This window comes from Larus michahellis, chromosome 1, assembly GCF_964199755.1.
Source record: "Larus michahellis chromosome 1, bLarMic1.1, whole genome shotgun sequence".
Taxonomy (NCBI): Eukaryota; Metazoa; Chordata; class Aves; order Charadriiformes; family Laridae; genus Larus; species Larus michahellis.
In genome coordinates, this window is record NC_133896.1 from 213,036,266 (window position 1) to 213,062,282 (window position 26,017).

Sequence of the window (26,017 nt, forward strand, 5' to 3'; positions counted from 1 at the left end):
GCCCCGTGTTTGCAGAGTAGCAGCGGCACATCCTCCCTTTGCCGTACAGCTCCCGCTCTCTGCTTGGATACTCGGTGCTGACAGGATGGGACATCGTTACCGACCGCAGAAGGAATTGCTGCCTACGCTGGAGGAAACCCAACTTTTGCCTTGGAAAGCTCAGCATAATTCAAATTCCTTCCTAAAGCAAGAAGTGAGGGGAATCTAAATGATGCATTTTGAAATGCACAACGCGTAAGAAGACAGACAAAAGAAACGTTTCTAATTCTTTGCATGGCTTCCATTGAAAATTTCCATGACTACTGTGGGTGTTGTGATCCCCTGTGGAAGAGCTATTGCCATCTCAGGATTCCAGATCCTTCTGCAATCCCGGGGCCTCCCCCTCCAGCCCCTTTCTTACCCCAAAAGCCATGGGGAGGCATCCCCTGGCTCTGGGGGAGGAGGGAGACGTGGCCCAGGGGAAAGGGCCCTGGAGGTGTGACAAAGAGCTTGCATTAATTTCCTTTCAGTTTATAATATATTTCTCGATGGAGAATTCTCTACAACTGCCTGAAAGGAGGGTGCAGTGAGGGGGGGTGTCGGTCTCTTCTCCCAAGGAACAGGCGATAGAGCGAGAGGAAACGGCCTCAAGTTATGCCAGGGGAGGTTTGGGATGGATATTAGGAAAAATGTCTTCACTGAAAGGGCTATCAAGCATTGGAAGAGGCTGCCCAGGGCAGTGGTGGAGTCGCCATCCCTGGAGGGATTTACAAGCCGGGCAGACGTGGTGCTGAGGGACGTGGGGTAGTGGTGGGTTTGTCAGTGTTGGGTTGATGGTTGAACTCGATGATCTGACAGGTCCCTTCCAACCCGGGCCATTCTATGATTCTATGAAAAGTCTCCTGTTCCACCCCACAATGAGGAACAGGACCTCACGGCAACACCGACTGGAGGTGGGGACAGAGGCAGGATCACGGCACCCAAATGCTGCCTCCGTGTGTCCGACTGTGTGCGGAGATGGGGAGGCAGCGCCGGGCCCCCGTGACGGCCAGGCTTGGAGGGGGGATGCTCAGGGGGGCTCGGTGATGGCTGGTGCGCATCCCACCTGCTCCCCCTGCTATCCCCTCGCTGCCGGGGCCATTGGAGCACCGCGGACCCCGTGGCTGTGCCGCTCCATCCGGAGGACACCCACAAGGGCAGGGGAGGACGGAGGCTCCACGAAATAAATCCTTGCCTTTGCTGCTGCTAGCGTGCCGAGAAGGTGTTCAGAGAACCCTGTGCCAGGACACAGCTCATCCCGAATTGAAGGGCTGTGAACTAAAATAAAATCGATCTGGAAGATATTCCCTGCAGCAGGAATGGTAGGGCCGTTTCTGTACGGCAGCTGCGTCCATCAGCAAGGACCCTTCTGTGCAGACACGGCAGACCCCTGCCAGGCTCCTGCAAGGGGCTGGAGCTGCCTGGAATGGCTCATCTGGAGCATTTCCCAGTGCATTCTGATAGGAATGGGGCCCCGGGCACATCCAGAGCCACCAGTTGGGTTTGAATGTGCTCCAGGGAAGGAGATGGTGGCATTCGTTTTGCCCGGGTGTTTCCCAGCCAATGGAGTGAGAAATGCTGGAGGAGATGTTGCTTTGGTTGGCATCGTGTCTTGGTGTCCTCCAGCCCAGTGTCCAGCCAAGCCCGGGCTCCGATGCTCCCTGGTGAACACCGGAGGCAGTCGGCTTGCTCGGTGCCGAGCTGCTGCGAGATGCTGACCGAGGCGGTGACCGAAACCTGGGCACCACCTCGCACCCCCGTGTGGGTCGGGGGGACAGCGGGAGGTGCAGAGCGAGGAGAAGTTGTTCATCTCCAGGTTTCTGGAAATGCTTGAGGATGGGAAACCAGGACGTTTTCTCCTGGTTGCGGGTTTGCACCAGCAATGGCTGTGTGGGAAATTTCCATAAAGAATTCCCCTAAACTGGGAATCTGCCTGGCCAGGGACAGAGAAATACCCTTAAATGCCAGAGTAGGTGCTGCTGGAGGGGGTCGGCGGCCAGGAGTGAGAAGAGGCTTTGTACTCCCTCGTTCCATCATTTGCTGTATCAAATTCCAGGGAAATAACGGTAACACTGAAAACGCCCTGTGTTTCACATGAAACGATTTTACACGGCAGGGAAAGGGGATTCAGGTTACCCTGCAAAAAGAGGTTACCCCTGCACTTGATTAGAAATACTTCAGCTACTAAAACGTTTTGAAGAGCTGAAATAAATGACTGCCCAGTAGTTTCTGGAATAAATATAATTCCCATTTACTGCTGGCAAGGTTATCCTTTGGTCTTTAAAACTGTGGCTTGTTTAAATGTGACAGAGGACCTAAGTCGGGATGTCATTTTTCCTAGGGAAAAACTTGTTAAGGGAACACAACCTTCTTCCATACACACGTGTGAATATCTGAGATAGGTTAAACTCACTTAACTGAAAATATCTTTTCCTGAAGTAGTCATTTCAGGCACCAGTGGAGGAAAGTGAGGGCTTTCAGGAGTTATTCATCTTCTCCCAGTGCCGACAGTGGCTCCTTCCCTGGCTGTGCCCTCTTTCCTGGCCAGCTGTGGCAGGGGTGAGGTGGTCCAGACGATGCCGTCTGCAGCCACTGGGTGTGAATCTGCTGCATTTGCAGCTGGACGGAGTCAGCGATGTCTGTCTGCTTGCCCGCAGTCCTGTCACTAGGGTGGAAGAACCAGCGAAACACGCCATGTGCATCCCTGCTCCACCGCGGGAGAAGGTGTGGATGCTGGTGGACCTGCCCCATTGCAGCCCAGTGTGGACGAACCCCTCCAGCCCAGAGCCGGGAGGCCAACGGCGGTGTCAGACCGGAGCCCAGCCATGTGTAGCCCATGGCTTCCAAGGGACTGAGGGTGCCCCAGTTCGGGTGTCATCCCTCGCTTCCACAAATCCCCCCACAACGCGCTGTTGGAAGCCAAGCCAGCTCCTAGGGATCGCGTTGGGCTGTGTCCAGTGTGGGGCTGTGCTGACGCTGGCTCCCCCCGGTGTTTACCCCATTGGTTTCATCGCTGTATCATACAATGGTCAAGGTTGGAAGGGACCTTTCAGATCATCAAGTCCAACCATCAACCCAACACTGACAAAGCCACCACTACCCCATGTCCCTCAGCACCATGTCTGCCCGGCTTGTAAATCCCTGCAGGGATGGCGACTTCACCACTGCCCTGGGCAGCCTCTTCCAATGCTCGACGACCCATTTGGTGAAGACATTTTTCCTGATATCCATCCTAAACCTGCCCTGGCACAACTTGAGGCTGTAGGTGGGAAAGGCCCGGTTGTGCGAGGTGTGCCTGTCTCCCAGAGGTGACGGATGCTCTTTGGGCCTCAGACCCTGCAGTGCTGCCCAGCTCTGCCTCCAAGGTCACCCACGAGGTTTTGCTGAGGCAGTTCATCAGATGCCACCACAGAATCAGATAACATCGGTGAACAGACACGGTGGGGGCTGGCACGGAGAACTCGCCTCTCTGGCCTTGCCCATGCCTGGCTTTCTTGGCAGCTAAAATACAAGTTTCTGGGGGGCAGACTCTGACTTGTGTTTGTCTCCGCTTTCGATTTTATGCCATTCCCGATCAGCGTTCACCTAACCTGATTTTTAAACCCCCAGCGATGCAGACTCCAGTCCCTCTGGAAGTTGTTCACCTCTGAACTGAACTTCCTAATGTTTTCCCAAGTGTCCCACCCCGCTAATAAATACTCTCTGTTTCTGGCCTCCCCCGGGGTCGGCAGCCCCCCTGCCTGTTCCCAGTAAGCTGCCGCACGTTGGCGGGCTGTTATCACATCTCCTCCTTCCTAGACAACAAATATCTGCAGAATAAAGAGAGGGTTTCCCGGGACCTGAGGTGGGACAGCCAGTGCCACCCCCGCAGCTCTCCGGTGTTTACTGCAACTGCTTAAACACCAAGATGGACCAACGCGCTGGCAGCCTGGGCTCTATTCCCCAGTGTCTGCCCTTGTGCGTACAGGTTTGGGCAAGAAGAAAACATTTTTAACCTATAGCTTCAATATTTTTGCACTGTCCTCCTGTTACCCCTCACTAGCAGTAAGGGAGAGGCATATTTTTTGGAAAATACTTGAATTTTCAACTTCCTCTTTAATTAGCCTCTGGCTAAAGAGTACCCCACCTTTTCTTAAAAATACCGTCTGACGTGAAATCTATGATGTGCAAACTCCTCCCTGTTTCTACACAGCTGCGAAGAGGAACAGCTCTTCCTCATCTGAAAGGCTTTAGGCCAGCTCTGATCTGTAGAAACCACAGCGAGAGAGATGAAAAGGAAATTAAAAACCGTACACTGATAAGATGAACTTTCCAAGCGGGTTGGGAAGATCTCCGGCACCTGCAGGTGCCCAGACATGAGGCATTGTCTGACGGGAGAATAATTACTGGACAGGCTGACAGAAAATGGGTGGGTTTTCTGGCACACAAGAGTAGTCCTGGGTCCTGCAAACACTGAGATATTGAGTGTTGGACCATTCCCACAGAAACTGAGTTTCCTCGTCATGCCCTCAAATGTCTCATGCTTTGGTCCATCATAGGGCAGAATGACAGCACGGGAAAGTCAGCCTCTGCAGGGGACGGTGCTCCTGTTCCCGAGATGGACAGGCACGTCCCATCCTCCTCCCCAGCATCCCGGTGGGGCTCTGCCTGGGCGAGGCTTATCCCCCTGCCATGGCTCCACGCTGAGTTCCCAGAGGCCCCGGAGATGCTGGGAGGGCTGGAGCCCCTCTGCTGGGAGGACGGGCTGAGAGAGTTGGGGGGGTTCAGCCTGGAGAAGAGAAGGCTCCGCGGAGACCTTGGAGCCCCTTCCAGTCCCTCAAGGGGCTCCAGGAAAGCTGGGGAGGGACTCTGGATGAGGGAGGGGAGCCATGGGACGAGGGGGAAGGGGTTTCCACTGCAAGAGGGGAGATTGAGCTGAGATCTCGGGCAGAAATTCTTGGCTGTGAGGGCGGTGAGCCCCTGGCCCAGGTTGCCCAGAGAAGCTGTGGCTGCCCCATCCCTGGAGGGGTTCAAGGCCAGGTTGGCCGGGGCTTGGAGCAAGCTGGGCTGGTGGGAGGTGTCCCTGCCCAGGGCAGCGGGGGAACTAGATGATCTTTAAGGTCCCTTCCAACTCTAACCATTCCATGATTCTATGATTCTATGGTATCTTGTTTGCAGGATCCCTGCCCTTCACACTGCTGGTCTTCTCCTGTCCAACCCCTCTACAGCAGCAGGGACTGCCCAGACCTGATGAGGCACTGGGGTCTGTCCCCTGGCACTGACATTGATGCCCCCGGGACACAGGCAGCCCCCAGACCTGGGGGTATCCGTGTATCCCTGTGTCCTCCCCGACCGTTCCCGTGGACACTGTGGGGTCTGGGCTCTCTCTGGCGGCAGATGTTAAACTGGGAATTAATGCAACATTCCAAAAGCAAATCCGCCTTTGGGAGCAACGTGTTGAGAGGGGCTTGGGCAGCACCCAGTGTGATCGCTGTTGTTCCAAAAACTCGCTGGGTGTTTTCCAGGTAGGTAAAATCTGGCGCTCTGGCCGTGAGGGCTCAGCACACGCCGGGCAGTTCGGCGGAGGCAGATGGTCCATATTTATCTACGGCTGCTAATAAAACAGAGAGGCATCTCTTTCCTGTCTCCCTGTATTGGTTCAGTATTATTTCTGAACCTGAGGCACCGCAGCCCTGAAACAGAACAAGAAATCACTGAATGATGAACATTTCATTGCAGGCCAAGTTATATAGAATTCATACTCCTTTGTTTCATCAAAAAAAAAAAAAATACAATTACTTTCAATCATTTTGATTTGGTGCTGGGATGAAAAAAAACCCCGCATTAATTCATACAGTCCTCCGTATTCAGACCCTTTTTTCTGCTGCGTTAATGGATCTTCAGCGTGTTGGTTGCAGGCAGAGTATTTTCAGAGCATCTTTTAATTCATTTTCTGTGTCCTTTGAACAGACAGAGCTATTGTTTCAGTTTTTTTTTGGTTTTTTTTTTTTTTTTTTAACCACCACTACGTACTTTAGAAATGATTTTGCAATAACAGTATATAATAAATTATGCAACTGCGGTGCTTCTGTTTTTTCCAGTTGACGCCAGTTCAGACTAGCCGTTCGATCTGGGTGGAAACCTCTGCCGCCACCTCTGTTTTGCCAGGCCATCGAGGCAGCTCTGTGCCCGCAGCCGCTCGGAGGCTCCGTTATTTGTAGATCATTGACCACGGGCTGGAGTCGGGCAGGGAGAGGAACCCCCCTCCCCCCACCAAGGAGGCGCAGGGCAGCAGCAGCAAAACGCAGAGGCTGTTTTGGGAGGTGTCGCCAGCGTAAGGAGGCAATTTGCACCCCGTGGGGGATAAACCACCCCCGGAGGTCTGAGATGCCCCTCGGGAGGCTGGGCGCGATGCTCGGGCAGCGTGATGTGCCCGTCCCCATCCCGAGTCCTCGCCGCGCTCAGGAGACGCAGCCGGTGCCAGGCAGGGACAGAGTGAAAACACTTGCAATGCAAATGACGGGGAAGCAGGAAATATCTTGACTCACCTGGGAGTGTTAACTGGGGTTAATCTTTAATGCACTAGCAATTTAAACTTCCACAAGCCGACCGGCCGATGTTCCTTCTGGGATTCGGGAGGGGGAAGGACCGATGTCCCCAGCCCTCGGCGGCACAGACAGGGATCTGCACCCCCTCGCAGCTCTGCACTGATCGGGGCTGAGGTTCCTCCTTCCTCCTTGGGGCTGGCCCTCGGTGAGTCATTTTCTGTTAAACGCCGGAGTCTGGGGCAATGCTTTCTCGTTTGAAAAGAAGGAAAGGAAGTAAAGCAGCATCTGAGAGAAACCTATTTCCCTGTCACTAAGAAGCGGAGGTGTAAAGTCTTGCTGAACCGCTTTGCAAGCCATACGCAGTCAGGCATCGGCTGGCATTGGTGCCTGGGAATGTTCCCAGGATGATTTAATTTACAATTATATCTTTATATCCCTATCTTTATTCAACTCTGCTGAATTACGTGGTTTTAAAAGTGGAAGAGGCAATTGGGTAAATATTTGTGATGAGCTGAAGATCTTTTCTCGACTGACTGACGTTTTCAGTGGACTTTCTGTTCCTAGAGGAGAAGAATCCTTCTTAAGGGAAACACTTAGAAACGCAAACACGTCTTGCGTTTAGACACCTGCAGTTTGCAATAAAAAAACAACAGGCTGCACACAGGTCTGAAGAACGAAGGTTTAGCTTTTGTCCAGATTAAACTAATTTTCTTGCATCCCAGCCCTGGCCTGGGCTTTCTCTAGTATCTGTTGGAGCACACTCGGGGGTGTCTCCAGGGTGTTACCATGACTGGAGAGCTGCCCAGCAGAAAAGGAGCTGGGGGTGTTGGTCGACAGCCGGCTGAATATGAGCCAGCAGTGTGCCCAGGTGGCCAAGAAGGCCAGCAGCACCCTGGCTGGTACCAGCAATAGTGTGGCCAGCAGGACTGGGGCAGTGACCATCCCCCTGTACTGGGCACTGGTGAGGCCACACCTTGAGTGCTGTGTCCAGTTTTGGGGCCCTCACCACAAAAAAAGACCTGGAGGTGCTGGAGCGTGTCCAGAGAAGGGCACCGGAGCTGGTGAGGGGTCTGGAGCACAAGTCTTGTGAGGAGAGGCTGAGGGAGCTGGGGGTGTTCAGCCTGGAGAAAAGGAGGCTGAGGGGAGACCTTCTCGCTCTCTACAGCTCCCTGAAAGGAGGGGGTAGCCAGGGGGGGTTCGTCTCTTCTCCCAAGGAACAGGCCATGGGACAAGAGCAAACGGCCTCAAGTTGTGCCAGGGGAGGTTTAGGATGGATATGAGGAAAAATGTCTTCACCAAAAGGGTTGTCAAGCACTGGACCAGGCTGCCCAGGGCAGTGATGGAGTCACCATCCCTGGAGGGATTTAAAAGCTGGGCAGACGTGGTGCTGAGGGACATGGGGTAGTGGTGGGCTTGGCAGTGTTGGGTTGATGGTTGGACTCGATGATCTGAAAGGTCCCTTCCAACCTGGACAATTCTATGATTCTGTGACTTGGCTGCCCTGACAGCACCGGTTGCCTTGTATTTTCTTTGTCCAAAGATCATGCTGTGCAGCCCACCATGTCTTTGCCCCTCTTTATGAAAGACAGGAAAAGGAATGAAGGAAAAGGCAGGAAATCTGGCCAGTAAGAGAGTTGCTCCAGGGCATTCATAAGGCCTGGGCCTGGGCTGAAAGCTTTCCCCCTTGGTGTTTGCCCGTGTTTGGGTCTCTGAAATCCCTGTGGGATGGGGCAGAGGCACAAAAAGCACTTTGCAGTGTTTGCAAACAGATGAATATGTTTGTACAGGTGGAAATACAGGGAATAACGTGTCCAGCAGAAGTTTCAGGGGTGGTCCCAACCTTCAGAGGTGGTAGCTGAATGTCAGCCACAGTTTTAATTCCTACCTTAATAGTTTGTACAAAGAACTCTCAGAAATGAACTGGTCACTGATCTGAACAGAGTGAGATATGGTATTAATTATGTCATCTCGCTAAAGAAACACACGGTCCTAACAAAGAGACACGGCTTCCCAGATGCACACGGATATAGACCCCACCGACAGCGACAAGGCAAGTAATTATGACTTTTACAAGCCTTTTTGTGACAGTGGATAAAATGGAGATGGAAAAGGACCTGGCATTGCAGTGCAAATGGAGGGACAGAGAAGCTGTTTTTCTTACAGACAGTTTGTAGGGTCGATAGGAAGGAAAGAACAGATTCCTTTGTACAGCAAAACACAGCGAGTCAACCCCTCGGCCTTCAGGAACGGCTCATGTTGGAAGGCAGTTGCAAATAGGACGTTGTATGCACCGATTTGTACATGTTTGTGGGTGGTCATGAGCCAACATCAGGCTCACCAGGTGTTGTTTATCCCTTCTCTTTCTTGCGCAGAACAGAGTCAGGCTGACACTGAGCACTGAAGCACCATGTATGAGCTCAACGAAAGCAGCTTTGATCCTATCACCTTCGTCCTGACGGGCATCCCGGGCATGGAGGAGTCCCACATCTGGATCTCTGTCCCCTTCTGTCTGATGTACATCACCGCGGTGTTAGCCAACTCTGTCCTCCTCTTTGTCATCATCACAGACAGGAGCCTCCACGAGCCCATGTACCTCTTCCTCGCTATGCTGGCAGTTTCTGACCTCATGCTTTCAACAACCACAGTGCCCAAAATGCTGGCGATTTTCTGGTTCAGAGCCAGGGAAATTTCCTTTGATGCCTGCATTACACAGATGTTCTTCACCCATTTCAGCTTCATCGTGGAATCATCCGTTCTGCTGGCGATGGCGTTTGACCGCTACGTGGCCGTCTGTGACCCGCTGCGGTACTCTTCAACCTTAACCCCCTCAGTGATCGGGAAAATAGCTGTGACTGCCATCGTCCGGGGGTTCTGCATCATGTTCCCACCCATCTTCCTCCTCAAGCGGCTGCCCTACTGCGGGCACAACGTCATGCCCCACACCTACTGCGAGCACATGGGCATTGCCCGCCTGGCCTGCGCCGACATCAAAGCCAACGTCTGGTACGGGCTGACCACGGCTCTTCTCTCCTCTGGCCTGGACGTTGTGCTCATCGCTGTCTCTTACGCGCTGATCCTCAGGGCAGTCTTTCGGCTTCCATCCCCCGAGGCTCGTCTCAAAACCCTGAGCACCTGCGGCTCCCACCTCTGCGTGATCCTCATGTTCTATGTGCCTGCCTTTTTCTCCTTTCTCACGCATCGGTTTGGCCACCAGATCCCAAGTCACGTTCACATCCTCCTGGCCAACCTCTACGTCGTGGTCCCGCCAATGCTCAACCCCATTGTGTACGGGGTGAGGACCAGGCAGATCCGGGAGCGTGTCCTCCGCCTCCTCTGCCCCGCGGGGGAGTGCCCGTGTCCTGGGTGGAGGAGCAGATGCTGAGCCAGGGGAGGCGGGGATGCGGGACAGGGTCTGGAACGCAGCACCAAGCACTTCTCACCCTGGAGGAACAGGTTTGCCCAACAGGTTCAAGAGAAGCTGTGTGGCAGGATTTCTGGAAACGTGGGCTTGTGTCATCAGCCCCTTCATTGCTACTGGTTTCTCCCAGAGATGCGTCCCCTGAACGGTCCATCTAGCAGACACTGGGCACAGTTCAGTTGAGGAGCATCAAGGCTCTTACACCTGGTGATTTATCACCACTACTGCTGCTGATTTTGTTTGCTGTCCTACAGCTTCGTTTCTGTTTGTTCCTTCACCTGTTATCTCAGTGCCTAGACCGTGAACACCTCATTGGTCATCAGACTGGAGCCTGGTACACGAACCATAGCTGGATTGGCAAAGTGCCGTTTACCATGGCACAGGTGATGATCTGTCCTCCTGTCTTCAAGGGTACAGCTTGCATTGCTGAGGGACCCTGGCACCTCTTGCTGCTGAAGGTGTTTACATGCTGAAGAGCCCTGTGAGGTTGGGAAAAGCTTTATTGGCCTGTGTTTAAGGGAAACATATCCCTTAAACCACAACGTCCAAAACTGAATTCAAGACTCTAGTACGGAGTGCAAAGGGACGATGGTCTCCTACATCCTACACAGTCCACAGGGACGTTTTCTGTCTTTTCGAGAACACTGCGCTGCTGAGCAGAGCTCAGCGTGAAGCACATTGCACCTCAGGATCCTTTTCTGCCCACGCAGCTGGCTGATCGCCCACCACTTTGTTGCTGCACATGTGATTTATCCTCCATCACCAAAATAGCCTTGTTGAAGGTTTTGTCTGGTTCCTCTCATTGCTGTATGTACCAGTTGCGTCAATAATACCTTGTTCCACCTGAAGTGAGTGGCAATCTGCCTCAGAAAGTCGTGAAAAGCAGTGCAAACGTGAAGAGTGAGAGCTAGATATTGCTGGAGGAGCAGCAAGGACAGTTCTGCGCATAGAACCATAGAATGGTTTGGGTGGGAAGGGACCTTAAAGATCATCTCATTCCACCCGCCTGCCCTGGGCAGGGACACCTCCCACCAGCCCAGCTTGCTCCAAGCTCCAGCCAACCTGGCCTTGAACCCCTCCAGGGATGGGGCAGCCACAGCTTCTCTGGGCAACCTGGGCCAGGGGCTCACCGCCCTCACAGCCAAGAATTTCTGCCCGAGATCTCAGCCCAATCTCCCCTCTTGCAGTGGAAACCCCTTCCCCCTCGTCCCATGGCTCCCCTCCCTCATCCAGAGTCCCTCCCCAGCTCTGGTATAGGCACCTGTACACAGTTAAAGTTTAATTTTGACATCAATCTGACCAGCAAGGAGAGCCCTTGTCCTTCCCTCTCTGTTCCTCAGCATTGCAGGCCGTCAGAGCAAACTCCCCCGCTGCCTCCGCTGCGGTGAATCTCATCAGGGGCCAGGTCAGCGAGAGGGGAGACTCATCCCAGCACACTGAGCTCCAGCACTGCTGGAGTGTCCCAGGGGGACATGAAGACCCATGGGGACGAGGGAGATGAGGCAATGTGAGAGACCTCAGGGGGAAGCCTGCCAGAATTTCAGGTCTTCTGCTGGAAGGTTGGTGTGTAATGCACAGCGTTTGAGGTGGTTTTTTGCTGCATCGTTATAGTATGGAGGAGCGTGGAGACACCGACACCAGCAGTCGCAGTCCTGTCAGGAGCATTCTGGTTCCTGCAGCCTGGACTACAGCAGGAATGGGCTGTTCCCACAGGGCTGGAGCTTCCCAGCCCCATGGAAAAGTCCCAGCAGTGCCCCCGTCTGCCCAGATCTCAACACCAAAACACAAAGGTCCTTTTGTGCAGTGCTCTGCATCCTGTGGGCGTGGTGGGTAGCACACGCTCAGATGGGACTGGTTGGTCCTCTCGTCCTGACAGTAGAGTCCCGGTGGCCATTCTGGCTCAGCTGTTAAGTGCCAGGGCTTCTGTAACCCATTGCGAAACCTGCAGCGTGAGTTGCTGTTGGCTCTGAGTAGGCGATGCTCTTGGTCCTTGCTCAGGGCCGCAGAGAGCAGCGACGGCTGCAGCAGGTCTCAGAACATCCTCCACGGAGGTCAGGCAGAGTGGTCCTGCTCCCTGCACAGCCCCGGCTTGGCCAACGTGCAGGGCTGAAGAGGCCCCACTGCTGGCCCTCCACAAGCTCCTCTGGCTCTGGTGGCTCCTGGGGTTGTGAAGCACTAAACCACCAGGGTCCTGCAAAGCTGCGGCAGCAGGTTCCTTTCCACCATGTGAAGGAACTCTGGGATGAGGAAGAGGAGGGAATGTACCAGAGCCCAGAGACCTTTCCTTCATGCTTTCCTTCACGTTCTGCTGGGTGGGATGCCGAGACAAATGCTTGCTTCTCCTCACTGCATCATACCTGCTGTTGGCTGCACTTTTCTCTTACACACCACTGAGGCACAGGGGGGCTGGGCACTTTTTGGTCACCTCCTGAGCTCAGGGGCTTCCCTGGGTCTGGCCAGTATAACCCTTCCTCATCCAGGCAGCAGCCAGAGTCTTCTGATGGCAGCGATTAGGGAGCCCTTTCTGAAGGTTCACCCTCCACAGTCCAGCTCTCGCAGCCAGGCTGCTCTGACCCTGCGTCAGCTGTGGGACCTGACGAAGGGTCTGGTGTGTTCATGTCGGCAGTCACAAGACGGAGCGGATCATCCAGTCATTTCTGCAGAACGTCCTTTTTTCCCTGACGAAGAGGGCAGAGAGCACTTGCCAAGCTGACTGTACTGCAAAGGCATTTCAGACCTGCCCGTGGTGGGGAAGCCACCTCGAAGGCAGCCACGGCCACATGCCTGGACCTCGGAGGTGCCTCCTTTGGAGGGGCTGGTGACCCCGGAGATGCTAAGGAACATCTCTCCCTAGGTCTGGGCCCCACGAAATGTCATGCCCTGCATCAGGGCTGGAGGCAGCAGATTGCTGAGGGCTCCGGCTGAGGCCGATCAAGCCCAATGTCCCTGATGGAGAGCAGGAGCAATGAGTGCTCTGAGGGACCAGGCTTGTTCACAGCTGAATGACACAGGAGATGACACCGATATAGCAACCAAAACCCTGCTCTGCCCCAGTCTTCCCAGTAACGCTGCTACAACTTCAAAAGAAAAGGGAAAGAAAGAGAGTTGCAATTTCAGATCAGAAAAAAAACCCAAAGTTCTTAATTCTTTCACCACATTTATTTTTTCTTTGGTGTTTTTTTTTTTTTCTGATTTCATCAAAGCTGGGAACCCTGCGACAGGCACAGGGGAAATGAAAGTCTGTTCATTAAAAGCTGTTTGCTTAACAGTGAAGATAACAGAGCTGGTTACAAAAGCTGCTCATATCGTTGGATTCTTTTTTTTGATGTCCTCAAAACATTTGTGTTTGTGTTGGCTTTCTTAGCAAAAGAAGGAGTATTTACACAGAGCAGTCCACGTGATTTCTGATAGAAGACGGAGCTGTGAGAAAGAAAATGTGTCAGGAGAGCAAGGCGTTATAGGCAGCACATGGATAGGCTTAGACAGAAATAGATGCTTTAAGGTCTTTAGGGCATGGAGGACCTGGAGCAGCTGTCACAGGGGCTGCAGCAGACTTGGAGGTTAGGGTGAGATGTGAGACAGGTCGTGGCTGCAAGAGGCTTGTTTGCCGATTCAGAAGGTCTCCTCCAGCCCTCCCTGAAAACAAGAACTTGTTGACAAAGCAACCCTCTGCTGAAGAGTTTTCTCCTGAAAGCCTTTTGGCCAGCTCTAGTAACAACTGAGCTGCCATCTAAATTCATCAGTATTAAAGAACCATATAGCTCACTGGTGTCTCTGTTGCACACTTCAACTTCCAAGGTTATTTCAGAGAATCACAGGCTGGCCGGGGTTGGAAGGGACCTCTGGGGACCCTCCAGTCCCACCCCCTGCCGGAGCAGGGTCACCCAGAGCAGGTGGCACAGGAACGTGTCCAGGCGGGTTTGGAATGTCTCCAGAGATGGAGACTCCACCACCTCTCTGGGCAGCCTGTGCCAGGGCTCTGCCACCCTCACAGGAAAGAAGTTCCTCCTCATGGTGAGATGGAACTTCCTATGCTCAAGTTTGTGCCCGTTACCTCTTGTCCTGTCCTCGGGCACCACTGAAAAGAGCCTGGCCCCATCAGGCCAGGCCCCATTTCTGCCACCTTCTTCACTGCTTCCCCTCTTCGTTCTCTCCTTGGTGATGAACTTTGAACGCATTTAACTCTGAGCACAACAGCAGCGCAGCCAAAATGAGTGAGTGTGCTCAGAGGTGGCACAAGCCCAAGCATGGTCCTGAGCAGGGACCCTTTCATAACTGCCCAGGAGTCTTCTGCCATCGTATCCCATATGCCATCAAATACCTCCATCCCCGGAGGGATTTAAAAGCTGGGCAGACGTGGTGCTGAGGGACATGGGTTAGTAGTGGGTTTGTCAGTGTTGGGATGATGGTTGGACTCGATGATCTGAAAGGTCCCTTCCAACCTGGACAATTCTACGATTCCATGATTATCATCTTCTAGTGGGAGGAAGGATCTCCCTGCGCAGGTGCTGCATGAATGCGAAACAAAAGACCTACCTCCAAATTGCTTCCAACCCAAGTATAAATGACGGAAAACGGGTAGGGAATGGCACCACCGGAAGAGTTCTGGCCCACGTGCTAGGTTCTTGTGCTGACCCGCTGGCACTTTGCTCGGGGTGATGTTTCTCCAGTGAGTGGTCCTCAGCGCTCGGGGATCCTCTCCCAGGGCGATGCACTCCTGCAGGGACCCACATCTTCACCTGCATTTTAGCAGCCATCTTGGGATGGGCTGTGTGTCAGTGCACTTCATGGATCTTTCTGCTTCTCTGGGTTTCCAGGATCAGTTTTATACAAGCGAGGAGGCAGTTTTTAACTCGCAGCCCTTGTGCTGCTCTGCTCCTTGGATAGATGTGGTGGCCGGGTCAGGGAGCAAACTGCACAGGCAAATGCCCCTGAGTCAATGAATCACTAGCTTAGCAATTAATGTCCAAAGGGGCATGCATAATGGGATATTAGCCAGCAGATCAGGAAGATTTGTATTTCTAATGTGGTTAAAATGTTAGCTTAATAACTCACACGAGTTGTGAAACCAGAACTTCTGCACTTGGTATTTAATTTCCCACTCTTGAAAGACGTATTGTTTTTTAGCTCAGTTGCTGTGGTAGGCTATGTTTGGATAAGTTTGTTTGGGTTGCAAGGACCCTTTCCAGGGGAGGAGGAAGGGATGTTGACTGCATTTTTTTTTTCCATGGCATCCACGAGGTGCATGTGCAAAGTAAATGAAATCTCAAAAACGTTGGGAGGTAAGTGGAAGTCAACGGAGTCAGCGTAAGAAACGCTCCCCTGTCCTCCGTGAATGCGTGGGCAGGCTTCTCGTCCTGACGTGCACTGAGAAGGAGTCAAGCCTGCGCCTGAAGTGGAGATCAGGCTTCGGGTTTGTGCTGAGTCAAGGTCTAAGCATATGTTTTAAAGGAAAATGCTCTTCAAGTGTATTTGAATGCTTTGCTGAATAGTCAGAGACAAGCACGGCTCTCATCATGAACAAAGCCTCGAGTGTCCCGAGTTAAAGGACTCTATTTCCATTCATTTTTATTGCTGTTTACAAACAATGGTGCTTTATTAATTGTTCTTTGTCTGCAGAGCTCTGTGGGTAATAAATTACAGCAGCAAAGCTTAATGGTTTTACTTCATCTCACCTCCGTCATCATAACGTCTTAGCAAATGTTAGTTAATTAATAAAAATCCCCACTACGCAGACAGGCAGATAACAAATAGCACATCCTTGTAAGCTGTCCTGCCTAAAAGGAGATGGTAACTCAGCAGCCAGGACGAAGTTATTGGTGGATTGGTTTGCTCTAATGTCCCTGCTGGTCCCCAAAGGTCCCCAGTAGCTCCTCCGAAGGGTCGCGGCAGCGTGAAGCTGTTGGCTGCAGTTCCCCTGACCCCACCACACAGTCTGCTCGGGGCCTCTGCAGGTTTCCAGAGGGGGAACGGCAGTACAGTAAATCCATTGCTCTCTTCTAAAATCAGAAATGAGGACAAAATCAGCTAAAAGGCTTCTATAGCAGGAATATCTGCTGGTCTCTCTCTCAGAGCTCCCAAATTCCTCTCCATTGTGGTTCACAAAAAGCTAAAACAGGTCCCTAAAACTGGTCCCAAAGTGTTTTCAGTCTAGGGTATGGACGAGGTTGCTTTGGGGACAACCTGAAGGGTCCGCTGGGCTTGTACAGTCCCCAACCAATTAGCACAGTAGTAGGAAATGCCCAGGGAAAACAAACTGGTGATGTCCCCGATGCTTTTCGCCACCTGCGTCAGGGTATGAGCACAACCATCCGTGCCCCAGGGCACTCTCCCGGTATGAGCACCCATATACTCTCCCGGTATAAGGCTCAGGCTCCGTCCGAGCAGCATCCCAGCATCCCACTGCTGGCACAGCGGGCAGGTCTGTTGGCTGGGACGCGGCACTGCTGTTTCAACTGGATTTGGTGAGGTAGAGACGGATTAGAGAGATGGGGAGATGGTGGGGGTCCACGCGAGGATTTATTGTGTGAGATAGGCAAACATTTCCTGGCAGTGGTTCTGGCTGCATTATCCCAAATTCCCTGCATGAGCGTGGCAGGGAGCACTGGGCAACGTGCTTCCCAGGGGGATGGAAGGAGCATGCTCCTCCTGCTCAGTGCTTCCAGACGTGTGGATGTAAAGGGAGCAAGAATGGACCTGTCTTCTTCTAATACTTAAAGTAGTGCACTGGGTGGGAATTAGGACAGAAGTTTGCCTGTAAATTTTCCGTATTTTCTAAAACAAGTAGTGCCAGGGAGTTTGGAGGGTTTCATTATTTATTTTGCACTGGCTCAATAGCACCTGGGAATCCAGCAGCAGCTCAGAGCCCTGGTTTATGCTCCATGGACATAATGCATAAGGTGGCAGCTCCTGACACACAGCTGCTCACTCCTCGTGGAGTATAAATCCCCCTTTTAGACCCTGGACGTTTCGATAATGCCCTGCTCCTGGTGCCTTTGAATTTTGTCTCTTTGCATATCTGACAAGGGAATGTCTCCAGATTCCTGGGTGACCGGCCACTGCAGAGCTTTTGAGATGAAAGGGGCTCTGCCCTGCCTTTCCCTCGCTTTGCTCTTGGTGGAGCGAGCTCACACACAGTTACAGAGACAGACTCTTTGTAGGGGTTGATACGGGCAGGCAAAGTCCCAAGAAGGACAGGACTGAACCAAGCTCCTTGTGACCTGATTTTGCAGGTAGAATCATAGAATCATAGAATCTGTTGGGTTGGAAAGGACCTTTAAATGCCATCTAGTCCCACACCCCTGCAGTAAGCAGGGACATCTTCAACTAGATCAGGTTGCTCAGAGCCTCATCAAGCCTGGCCTTGAACGTCTCCAGGGATGGGGCCTCCACCACCTCTCTGGGCGACCCGGGCCAGCGTCTCACCACCCTTGTTGTAAAGAACGTTTTTCCTGATGTCTGATCTAAACCTGCCCTGCTCTAGTTTAAAACAAACAGCTCCGAGTCACTAACGCTGGGTGTCCCAGTCACTTAAAGCTGGGAGTTCTGCGAACGGGAGCCCAGGGCAGGATGAGCAGGGCACGTGCCTTCTTTGTGGCAGTCATGGGAGAGCAGCGAATTTTCCATAATATATTTCCAATCCTGGAGAATTCTCAGTTGCTGCATAAGTGGCGGTCACACCCAAGTGTGTCACTTAGAGAAACATTTACGCAGTCACTGTTTCAAGAGTGAATCTCCTGTATGTTTTCCTCCAGTTCCCAGAAGCTGCAGGCAGAAGACTCTCCTTATTTCAAAGACTCAAACAGCAGAAATGACGGTACCTCACTGAGATGAAGGGACCTGAATAGTGCAGAGGAACCCTGATGGAGCGAATTGCACAACATTTAACACTCCCAGATAAAATGAGGTTCAGAAGTGTAAGTGTCTGTGCTGTGAGCAATGTTAATCATTAATTCCACTCCCCTTTGTGTCCCGGGTATCATTCCGCTGCTGTTAGAGCCTTTCTTTTTACCATCACACAGCTCCTGCAAGAGGAAAACGATGTGAAATGTTCCATCCAGCCACGTCGACACTTAACCTGTCGGGCTCCCACCCCGCATTCTTCATCTTGGTGGGGATACCTGGCATGGAGAAGTCTCACACCTGGATCTCCATCCCAGTCTGCATGATGTACTCTGCTGCCCTTCTGGGGAACTCGGTCCTGCTGGTCACTGTCGTGAAGGAGCGCAGCCTCCACGAGCCCATGTACATCTTCCTGTGCATGCTGGCAGCCTGCGACCTGCTGTTGTCCACTGCCACCGTGCCCAAAACCCTCAGCGTCCTCTGGTCTCTGTCCACCCAGATCTCTTTCAGTGGCTGCCTGGCGCAGATGTTCTCCATCTATTTCGTTTTTGTGGCAGAATCAGCCATTTTACTGGCGATGGCCTTTGATCGGTACATCGCCATTTGCGACCCGCTGAGATACACAGCCATCCTGACGCGCTCTGTCGTGGGGAAGGTTGGCGTGGTGGCTTTAATCAGGAGTTTCTGCATCATGTTCCCCGCCATCTTCCTCCTCAAGCGGCTGCCCTACTGCGGGCACAACGTCATGCCCCACACCTACTGTGAGCACATCGGCGTGGCCCGCCTGGCCTGCGCCGACATCTCCATCAACATCTGGTATGGGGTAGCTGCTGGCTTCCTTTCAGCGGGCTTGGACGCCATCTCCATCGCCATCTCCTATGTGCTGATCTTCAGGTGCCTCTGGGGGCTGCCGTCCCCACGCACCTCCTCCAAGGCTCTGCACACCTGTGGCTCCCACCTCTGTGTCATCACCATGTTTTACACCCCGGCCTTCTTCTCCTTCCTAGCGCACCGTTTCGGCCAGCATGTTCCTCAGCATGTCCTCATCTCCTTGGCCAACTTCTACGTCGTGGTGCCGCCCATGCTCAACCCCATCGTCTATGGGGTGAGAACAAGGCAGATTCGGGAGCATGTGGCTCACCTGCTGAGGCTGGGGGGCTTGGGCCGCAGGGCATAGCCGGGCAGGCAGGAACAGGCAACTGGGATGGGCAAGAGGGATGAAATGAAACTTTGAGAAGAGGGAAATGAATGAAAGACAGCGGGGACCTGGCAAACAGATGGGAACGTTTTCAAAATGAGTGTGTTCAACGGACATCAACATCCAACCCATAGCTCTGCTGCAGAGAGGCTGGACAGGTTCCCAGGTGCGAAAGAACTCATTGGGACAGTCGGAGCCGGACACCGGGGCCTACCACTGTTCCCCTGTTCCTGGGATCCCCTGCGTTGTCCTGAACCCACCACTGCTGGGTATTTGTACAGCCAAAGCCTTTGTAAGCAAAATACAGTTTCTGAGTTCTTAAGGTGCTTTTGTGGACCTTATGAAACACAGACCATTAAAGTAGTACATATAATATGTGTGCCTGTTATCTCGGTATAGAAACGTCTCTGCTCGAGCTGTGTATCGTCTCTGCGGGATGGGAACAGTCGTGGCTGGGGCAGTGATGGTCCCTTGAAGGCACTCAGGTCTGGGAACACCTGTTGGGTCTCCTCTTTCCTGCTGCCCTCTCAGAAGGCTGCAATGACGTGGCGATGGTGGGAGCGCTGCTCCTCTGCCCTGCTCGGCTCTTTGCACCAGAGCCAGCTGTCCCCTGGGCAGCCTGACAGCAGGGAGATGGCTTGGCAGCCCCCCAGATGGTCAGGTCCCCATCTCCCTCCCTGGCTATGAGCTGTGGGAAGGCTGCAGGCTTTGCTGTCCACAGTGCGGCTTTCCTTCACTGCTGCTCCTCAGAGCTGTGCGCTCAGCTGTGCTGTGGGCAAGGGTGGGAAGATCCGATGTCTTCAGGCTGAGCTTTGGGGTGAAGGGGGACTCAGTGGCAACAGGAGACATCCAGGTCCTCTCTTAGCATCTCTGGCTCTGGGCTCCCAAGGCATGCGCAGAGCCAGTCTGGCTTCCAAGCATGAGGAAACCCCTGCTAGATAATGTCGGATGCAACTGAAGTACAACACATTTGCACTGATCGCACACAAGGTGTAACTGTGCCAAGTCCAGCAGGACGGGGCTCTCCAACTCCCCAAACCTCCTCTCCCACCATTTTCACCGAGGTCTGTCTTGGGGCAGCCAGCTAGGAAGGAAACTGGGAGAAAATCTATCAGCTGTGGCAGTGAAAATGTGACTTTACTTGTCATCAGTACTCCTCTGTCAAGTATCTCAAAGTGTTTTACAAATATTCATACCCTCACTAGTGACACCGGCAAGCCAGTTGTTAGTGTATTTTCTGTAGTAGGACCACATCCACTGAGAAAGGGAGGTGTGACCAGCCCGTTGCCTAAGGAGGACGGTGTGGGTCACTACAGAAATACAGGCATGGGCAGTGACATAGCATTTATGTTAGTGAAAGCTGAGATAACAGTTTTGAAGCCTGTCTAGCGGTGCTAACACATACAAGAACCACCCTTTTTCTCTGTCTACCTCCTGGCTTGAATTTCCAGGCTCCTTCTCCATCCCTTTCTGCTCCTAGAATGGCCTAGCTCTAGATTTGGATGCCAGCTTTAGCTCAGAGAAGTCCCTAACATGCCCCCTGGAAGCTAGGAGGTGGGTCCACCTGGATGTGTCTGCTACTGCCCTGCTGGATTTGTACCTCAGGTGTGGACAAAGCAGCTAGCCTGGTAGTACCTGGTGGCCAGAGCAGGGGTTTAATACCGGGGTGCTCCATAGCGTGGTCTGGTCTTGGAGTCTTTGGGACTGAGCTGCTGGCTCACGTGGGTGGAGCATGGGTCTGTCCCCCCCCATTCCCGATGTCACACCCCAATGAACAGGCAGTTTTAGTGGGGGTGACTCCTCTCTGCCCTGTTTTCAAGGAAAATGGACCTGGTTTAGGTCTGTGAATGGAGGGGAGGGCAGAAGTGTCCTCCCAGAGCCTGACTGTGCCTGCAGGGTGGGGATGGAGACTGTCCCTGTCCTCAGGTCTTCTCTTCTGCCGTGACACTGTCCCCCGGGGCAGTATTTCTGGTGCATCCCTGCTGACCAAATTTTACTGAATTTTACAGACACCTCCAGCAACGCCAAAGTCTCCAGTGAGCCTCAGACTTCTTTAGATTGTGGTGCACATTTCATTTCAGATTTTGCCTGTGAATATTTCCATTCACATTTTTAACTGCAGATTCATCCCAGCCAGAGCCTTTGGGAACCGGACTCGGGCAAGTGGAGATCAGCAGGTCTGGATAACGTGCGCCTGAGGGGCCCGGAAGAGCCGGTGGAGGAGCCACCAGGCCTGCAAGTCTTCCTCAAGTATCCCCAGGCTTAGCAAAACTAGTGAAAAAAAAAAAAAGAAACGAGAAAAAAAGAAACTCTTTCTGACATGTGCCAATATTAAAAAGGAGAAGTAGGATTATTGCAGAAATCTGAAACTGCTTAGTTTGACATTAGCTCTGAATAAAATAATGGAAAAGTGAATATGAGACTTGATCAATAAAGTGTAAAAAGGGCAAGAATGTAATTAATGGCAATCAGTACTTATTTTTGGTGTTTAGCTTCCGTAGAATCATGTCATTTCATTTTCTGATGACTTCCACATTTGGGCGATAAAGTTACCTGAAGGCTGAATACAACTGTGAGTATTTTTTTTATTTTCACAGTCTCGTGATATATACCTCATTATAACAAACAAATAAACAGTAAATAAACCAGCTGTTAATGGAGTTTGGCTAACTGCAAAGTCTTATTTCAGCGACAGCTCCCCACTGGGAGCTAGCTTTCCATATATTTCTGGAGACATTCAGCAGGGATTGATTGGACGCCGGGTCTGATGCTATATATGATTGTTATCAGTTGTGTAGAAGCAAGTATAAAATCATTGCTAATAAGGTTTTTAGATGATGCAAAGACAGCTAATTTAATAGAGGTGAATGCAAAGTCATACTGCTAAGGAGGAGGGGTACAGGCTGTACCAGAGAAGGGGGCTGCAGTCCCCACGGAGGTGGCTCCAGAGAAGCTCAGGCATCCAAGGGAAGGAGCATCTTGGTGGGGACACTTTGGGAGATGCTTGGCCAACTGGCCAGTGTGAGGGTCCCAGTGCGTTCCCATAGCTGTGCAGGGACGATGGTGGGCAAATGGAGGTCCATTTGGATGATGCATCTCCAATGGAGATGCTTGTTCTCAAACACCTCAACCAGTCCTGAGGTCCGCATTTTTGGAAACTTATGGTGAGCTGGGAGCTGGGAGGAGACCTCAGTGCATGGTGCACTACTCTCAGAGGGATGGGGAGGGATTAGGGGAGGCTGGAGTCATGCTGGCTTCCAGGAGAGGGCCTGGTCCCCCAGCACACGCTATATGCAATAATGACAGGGATAAGATGAGTGGGAGAAAATCAGGAAAACCAGCACTTTGATCCAACTTTGCTCAGCCACAATAATGGCTGAGAGTGGGTTCCCAGTCCTCTTCCAATGAAAATGAAAGCAAAGCATCGTACAGATGCTTGACGGTCTTATGAAGGGGGTGATGCTGGGCGATCGCTGCAGTCCTTTGTGGTGTTAAAGGCCATGAAAAATAAGCCTTTGGTCCTGGCAACTGCTGGAGGCCAAGACAAGTTCCTGCTGAGCAGATGGGAGGCCATCTGGTGACTTCACGCAAGATGTGGGGTGCTAGATTGAAACTGAGCAGCACAGTCTTCCCCTAATGGTAGGGTATGAGAGAGTGAATTTCCTTTACCTATTTTAGCTTTTCTGTCATAAAATATGCTTCTCCTTGTCTGAATCCAGAAGAACAAAATCCTGTGTTTTGAGTCATGGACATCTTTGGATCACGAGCACCATCTGGAGAATTTCCTCTACACAAGCGCAACAGAGGAGCCTAAAACATTTACCCAGTATCACAGCTCCCACTGAATGATGCAAGAGGGTGAAAATAATCAGCTGAAATGGAGAAAAAAAGTGTTAATTTTCTGTTTCTTCACATCAAGACTTACATTTTGAGATGGGATGGGGATGGATGGAAGCAAAGTGAGCTGCCTTCTGGGTGTGGGTGCCCCAGGGCCTCACAGAGTGACTCTATAAATACCCCCATCCCTCGCTACGAGAGCAGATTCCCCGGCACCTGCACATCCCTGCCTGAGGGCTGCGGACAGAAAACCCTGGTTTGTGGCTGGAGCAGGAAACTGGTAGAGTTGCTTGTGCTGAGTGGGCTTTCAGGAAGGTGTAAGGGTTGAAGTTAAAATTACACCTGCTGTGGGCGGCGTAAAGTTCAACGGGTTGCCCAGAAATCTTGCGCAGCCTCCATCCTTGGAGGTTTTTGAGACTCAATTGGATAAAGCCCTCAGCTGACCTTGCTTTGCGCAGGAGGTTAGACCAGGGACCTCACAAGGTCCTGGCCAGCCCGGATTGCTCCACAGTTCTGTGACTCCGTGAGGGGCTGTTACGGATTAGGTCTTCTGGCAGTGTCAGTGAGCTTGTGAGCACGTGTATTCAGGACCTGTAACACTAAAGTTTGTTTTGTCCTTTCTTTTCAGTCACTGGAAGCCTTGTAGAAAGTGCAAGGAATAGGCTATAATGTCAGATGGCAGTTGCGCTGCCCTTGCTCCCACCACCTGTGTCCTGATGGGCATCTCTGGCATGGAGGAGTCTCACCTCTGGACCTCCATCCCCTTTACACTCAGATAGATGGTTGCTCTCCTTAGGAATTTCACACTGTCCTTCAACAATGACACATGGAAAAGTCTCCATGAGCCCAGGTGCCTCTTCCTGCCCGTGCTGGCCATTGCTGACCTGCTGCTATCCACAACCACCGTGCCCAAGACACTGGCCATCTTCTGCTCTAGGGCTGGGGAGATTTCTTTGGAAGCCTCCATTAGCCAGGTATTCTTCATCCTTGATGTCTCCTGTGCTGAATCAGCAATCCTACAGGTTATGGCATTTGATCAGAACGTTGCCATCTGCAAGCCCCTCAAACGTGTGACCCTCCTGATAAGGAGGATGACAGGGACAATAGGGTTGGCTGCTCTAGCAAGAAGCTTATCCACCATTTTCCCCATTGTTGTTCTTGTGAAGCCCTTGACCTTCTGCAGAAACAAGTTCCTCCCTCACATCTACTGCAAGCGCATGGGCATAACCAGGCTGGCCTGTGTGGAGGTCACCACGAACATCTGGTGTGGTGTCACGATTGCCGTTTTTGTGATGGGTGTGGATGCCACACCCATTGCTGCATCTTACCCGCTGATCCCCCAGACCGTCTTCCAGCTTCCATCCAAAGACGCCTGGCTCAAGGCTCTGGGTACCTGTGACTTTCATCTCTTGGTCATATTACTGTGCTTCATGCTAGCTTTTTCCTCCTTCTTGCATACCGTTTTGGGCACTGTATTCCAAGATCTGCTTTTATTGTCGTGGCCAATCTCTGTGTGCATTTTTACCCCATGTAAAACCCCACCGTTTATGGAGTGCCAAACTAACAGATTCAGAGGAGTGTGGTCCAGGTGCTTTACCAGTGCTGCAGCTGCGGCTGAGCGTGTGTCCTGCTCAGCCCAGCAAGCAGGAGAACACTTCTGGGGACTTGGATGCCAAAGTTAACTTTTCCCTTTGAATACATCGAGACATATTATTCTAGAAGTGACAGCTTCTGCCTGCTTGGAGGACTGGGCTGAGGTGAGACAGCGCAGTGGGAAGGACCACAAGCAGGAGTCATTGCCCAGTTGGTGCTGTGAGCTGGGTGCCCAACGGCCATGGCCAAAGCCCAGAGTCTGTGGACGGGGCTGGACTGGGGGCTGTCAGCCTGCCACCAGCTTGCTGGTCAACTGCTCCCTCGCTCTGCTGCTCCAGAGCTTGTATGAGACCCCAATACTCTGTCCTAGCTTGTGCAGACCCCTGGGTTAGTCACGCAGAGGTGCAGGGGAGAGCAGCAGGCAACAGCATCTACCCCTCGGCGGCAAGTCTTCCACCACGGGGAGCTTCATCCGTGAGCGGCATCAGCCTACAAGCACAGCCCTTGGGTTTGCCACTTGGGACCAAGCACCTTGAAAGCTTCATCTCCCCAGCAGGCAGGCTGGCAGGAGGGGCTGCAGGCAGGGATATTTTTAATTCCTCTCTAGGTAGGAACGCCTTCCTGCACAGACAGCAGGAACAGCTTTCGTCTGGAAGGACAAAACCAGACGAGCTACACGCAGAGACCCACACCCAGCCCAGAAGTCCTGAGTCAAGCTCTTCATCCTTCTTCATCCCCTGTGGGCACCTTGCTCACGCCTGGTGGGATGCAGATGCCCAACAACCAGCTCGGAGGAGCCACCTGCACAGCAAGAGCCCCTGGTTGGGGATTTCCACCTGGCATCATTCTGCTCCATGCGTGGGGACTTGACCTGTGCCCCGTGGGGCTGCTTCGCTCCCCTCACAGCTGACTTGGATGGCTCCTCTCAGACATGTCCTTCCGGGGGGCCAGTGGGGTGCCCCCCAAAGTCGTGCCAATGAGCACCTGAGGCCAGAGAGGCTTTTCTTACATGATGTATAACGCAGGTGAGGAAAAGCCTGCCTTCTGCAGGCTGTCACAGCATCTTGCCACCCAGATGTCTGTGCTGATGGGAACAAGAGGGACAAAATCATAGAATAATAGAATGGTTTGAGTTAGAAGGGACCTTAAAGGTCACCTAGTCCCACCCACCTGCCCTGGGCAGGGACACCTCCCACCCACCAGCCCAGGTTGCTCCAAGCCCCGGCCAACCTGGCCTTGAACCCCTCCAGGGATGGGGCAGCCACAGCTTCTCTGGGCAACCTGGGCCAGGGGCTCACCGCCCTCACAGCCAAGAATTTCTGCCTCAGATCTCAGCTCAGTCTCCCCTCTTGCAGTGGAAACCCCTTCCCCCTCGTCCCATGGCTCCCCTCCCTCACCCAGAGTCCCTCCCCAGCTTTCCTGGAGCCCCTTGAGGGACTGGAAGGGGCTCCAAGGTCTCCGCGGAGCCTTCTCTTCTCCAGGCTGAACCCCCCCAGCTCTCTCAGCCTGTCCTCCCAGCAGAAGGGCTCCAGCCCTCTGATCATCTTCGTGGCCCTCTGCTGAGCCCGTTCCAACAGGTCCATG

At 52.7% G+C, this 26,017-nt stretch overlaps 3 protein-coding genes across 3 annotated transcripts; all 3 read left to right on the forward strand.

The window, feature by feature from the left end:
- Positions 1 to 8,928: 8,928 nt before the first annotated feature.
- LOC141737972 (olfactory receptor 52B2-like) lies at positions 8,929 to 9,927 on the forward strand. Its single transcript, XM_074572990.1, has one exon. The coding sequence runs from the start codon at positions 8,953 to 8,955 to the stop codon at positions 9,925 to 9,927; it is 975 nt and encodes a 324-aa protein (XP_074429091.1). The 5' UTR covers positions 8,929 to 8,952.
- Positions 9,928 to 18,088: 8,161 nt separating this feature from the next.
- On the forward strand, positions 18,089 to 19,347 carry LOC141737973 (olfactory receptor 52B2-like). The gene is made up of 2 exons (XM_074572991.1): positions 18,089 to 18,940; positions 19,327 to 19,347. Exons 1-2 carry the CDS (start codon positions 18,089 to 18,091, stop codon positions 19,345 to 19,347), a joined length of 873 nt encoding a protein of 290 aa, XP_074429092.1.
- A 597-nt stretch (positions 19,348 to 19,944) lies between these two features.
- On the forward strand, positions 19,945 to 24,374 carry LOC141737633 (olfactory receptor 52B2-like). Its single transcript, XM_074572579.1, is given in 4 exon segments — positions 19,945 to 19,962; positions 21,126 to 21,253; positions 23,637 to 24,271; positions 24,274 to 24,374. Coding segments are annotated over 4 exon segments (882 nt in total).
- Positions 24,375 to 26,017: the final 1,643 nt, after the last annotated feature.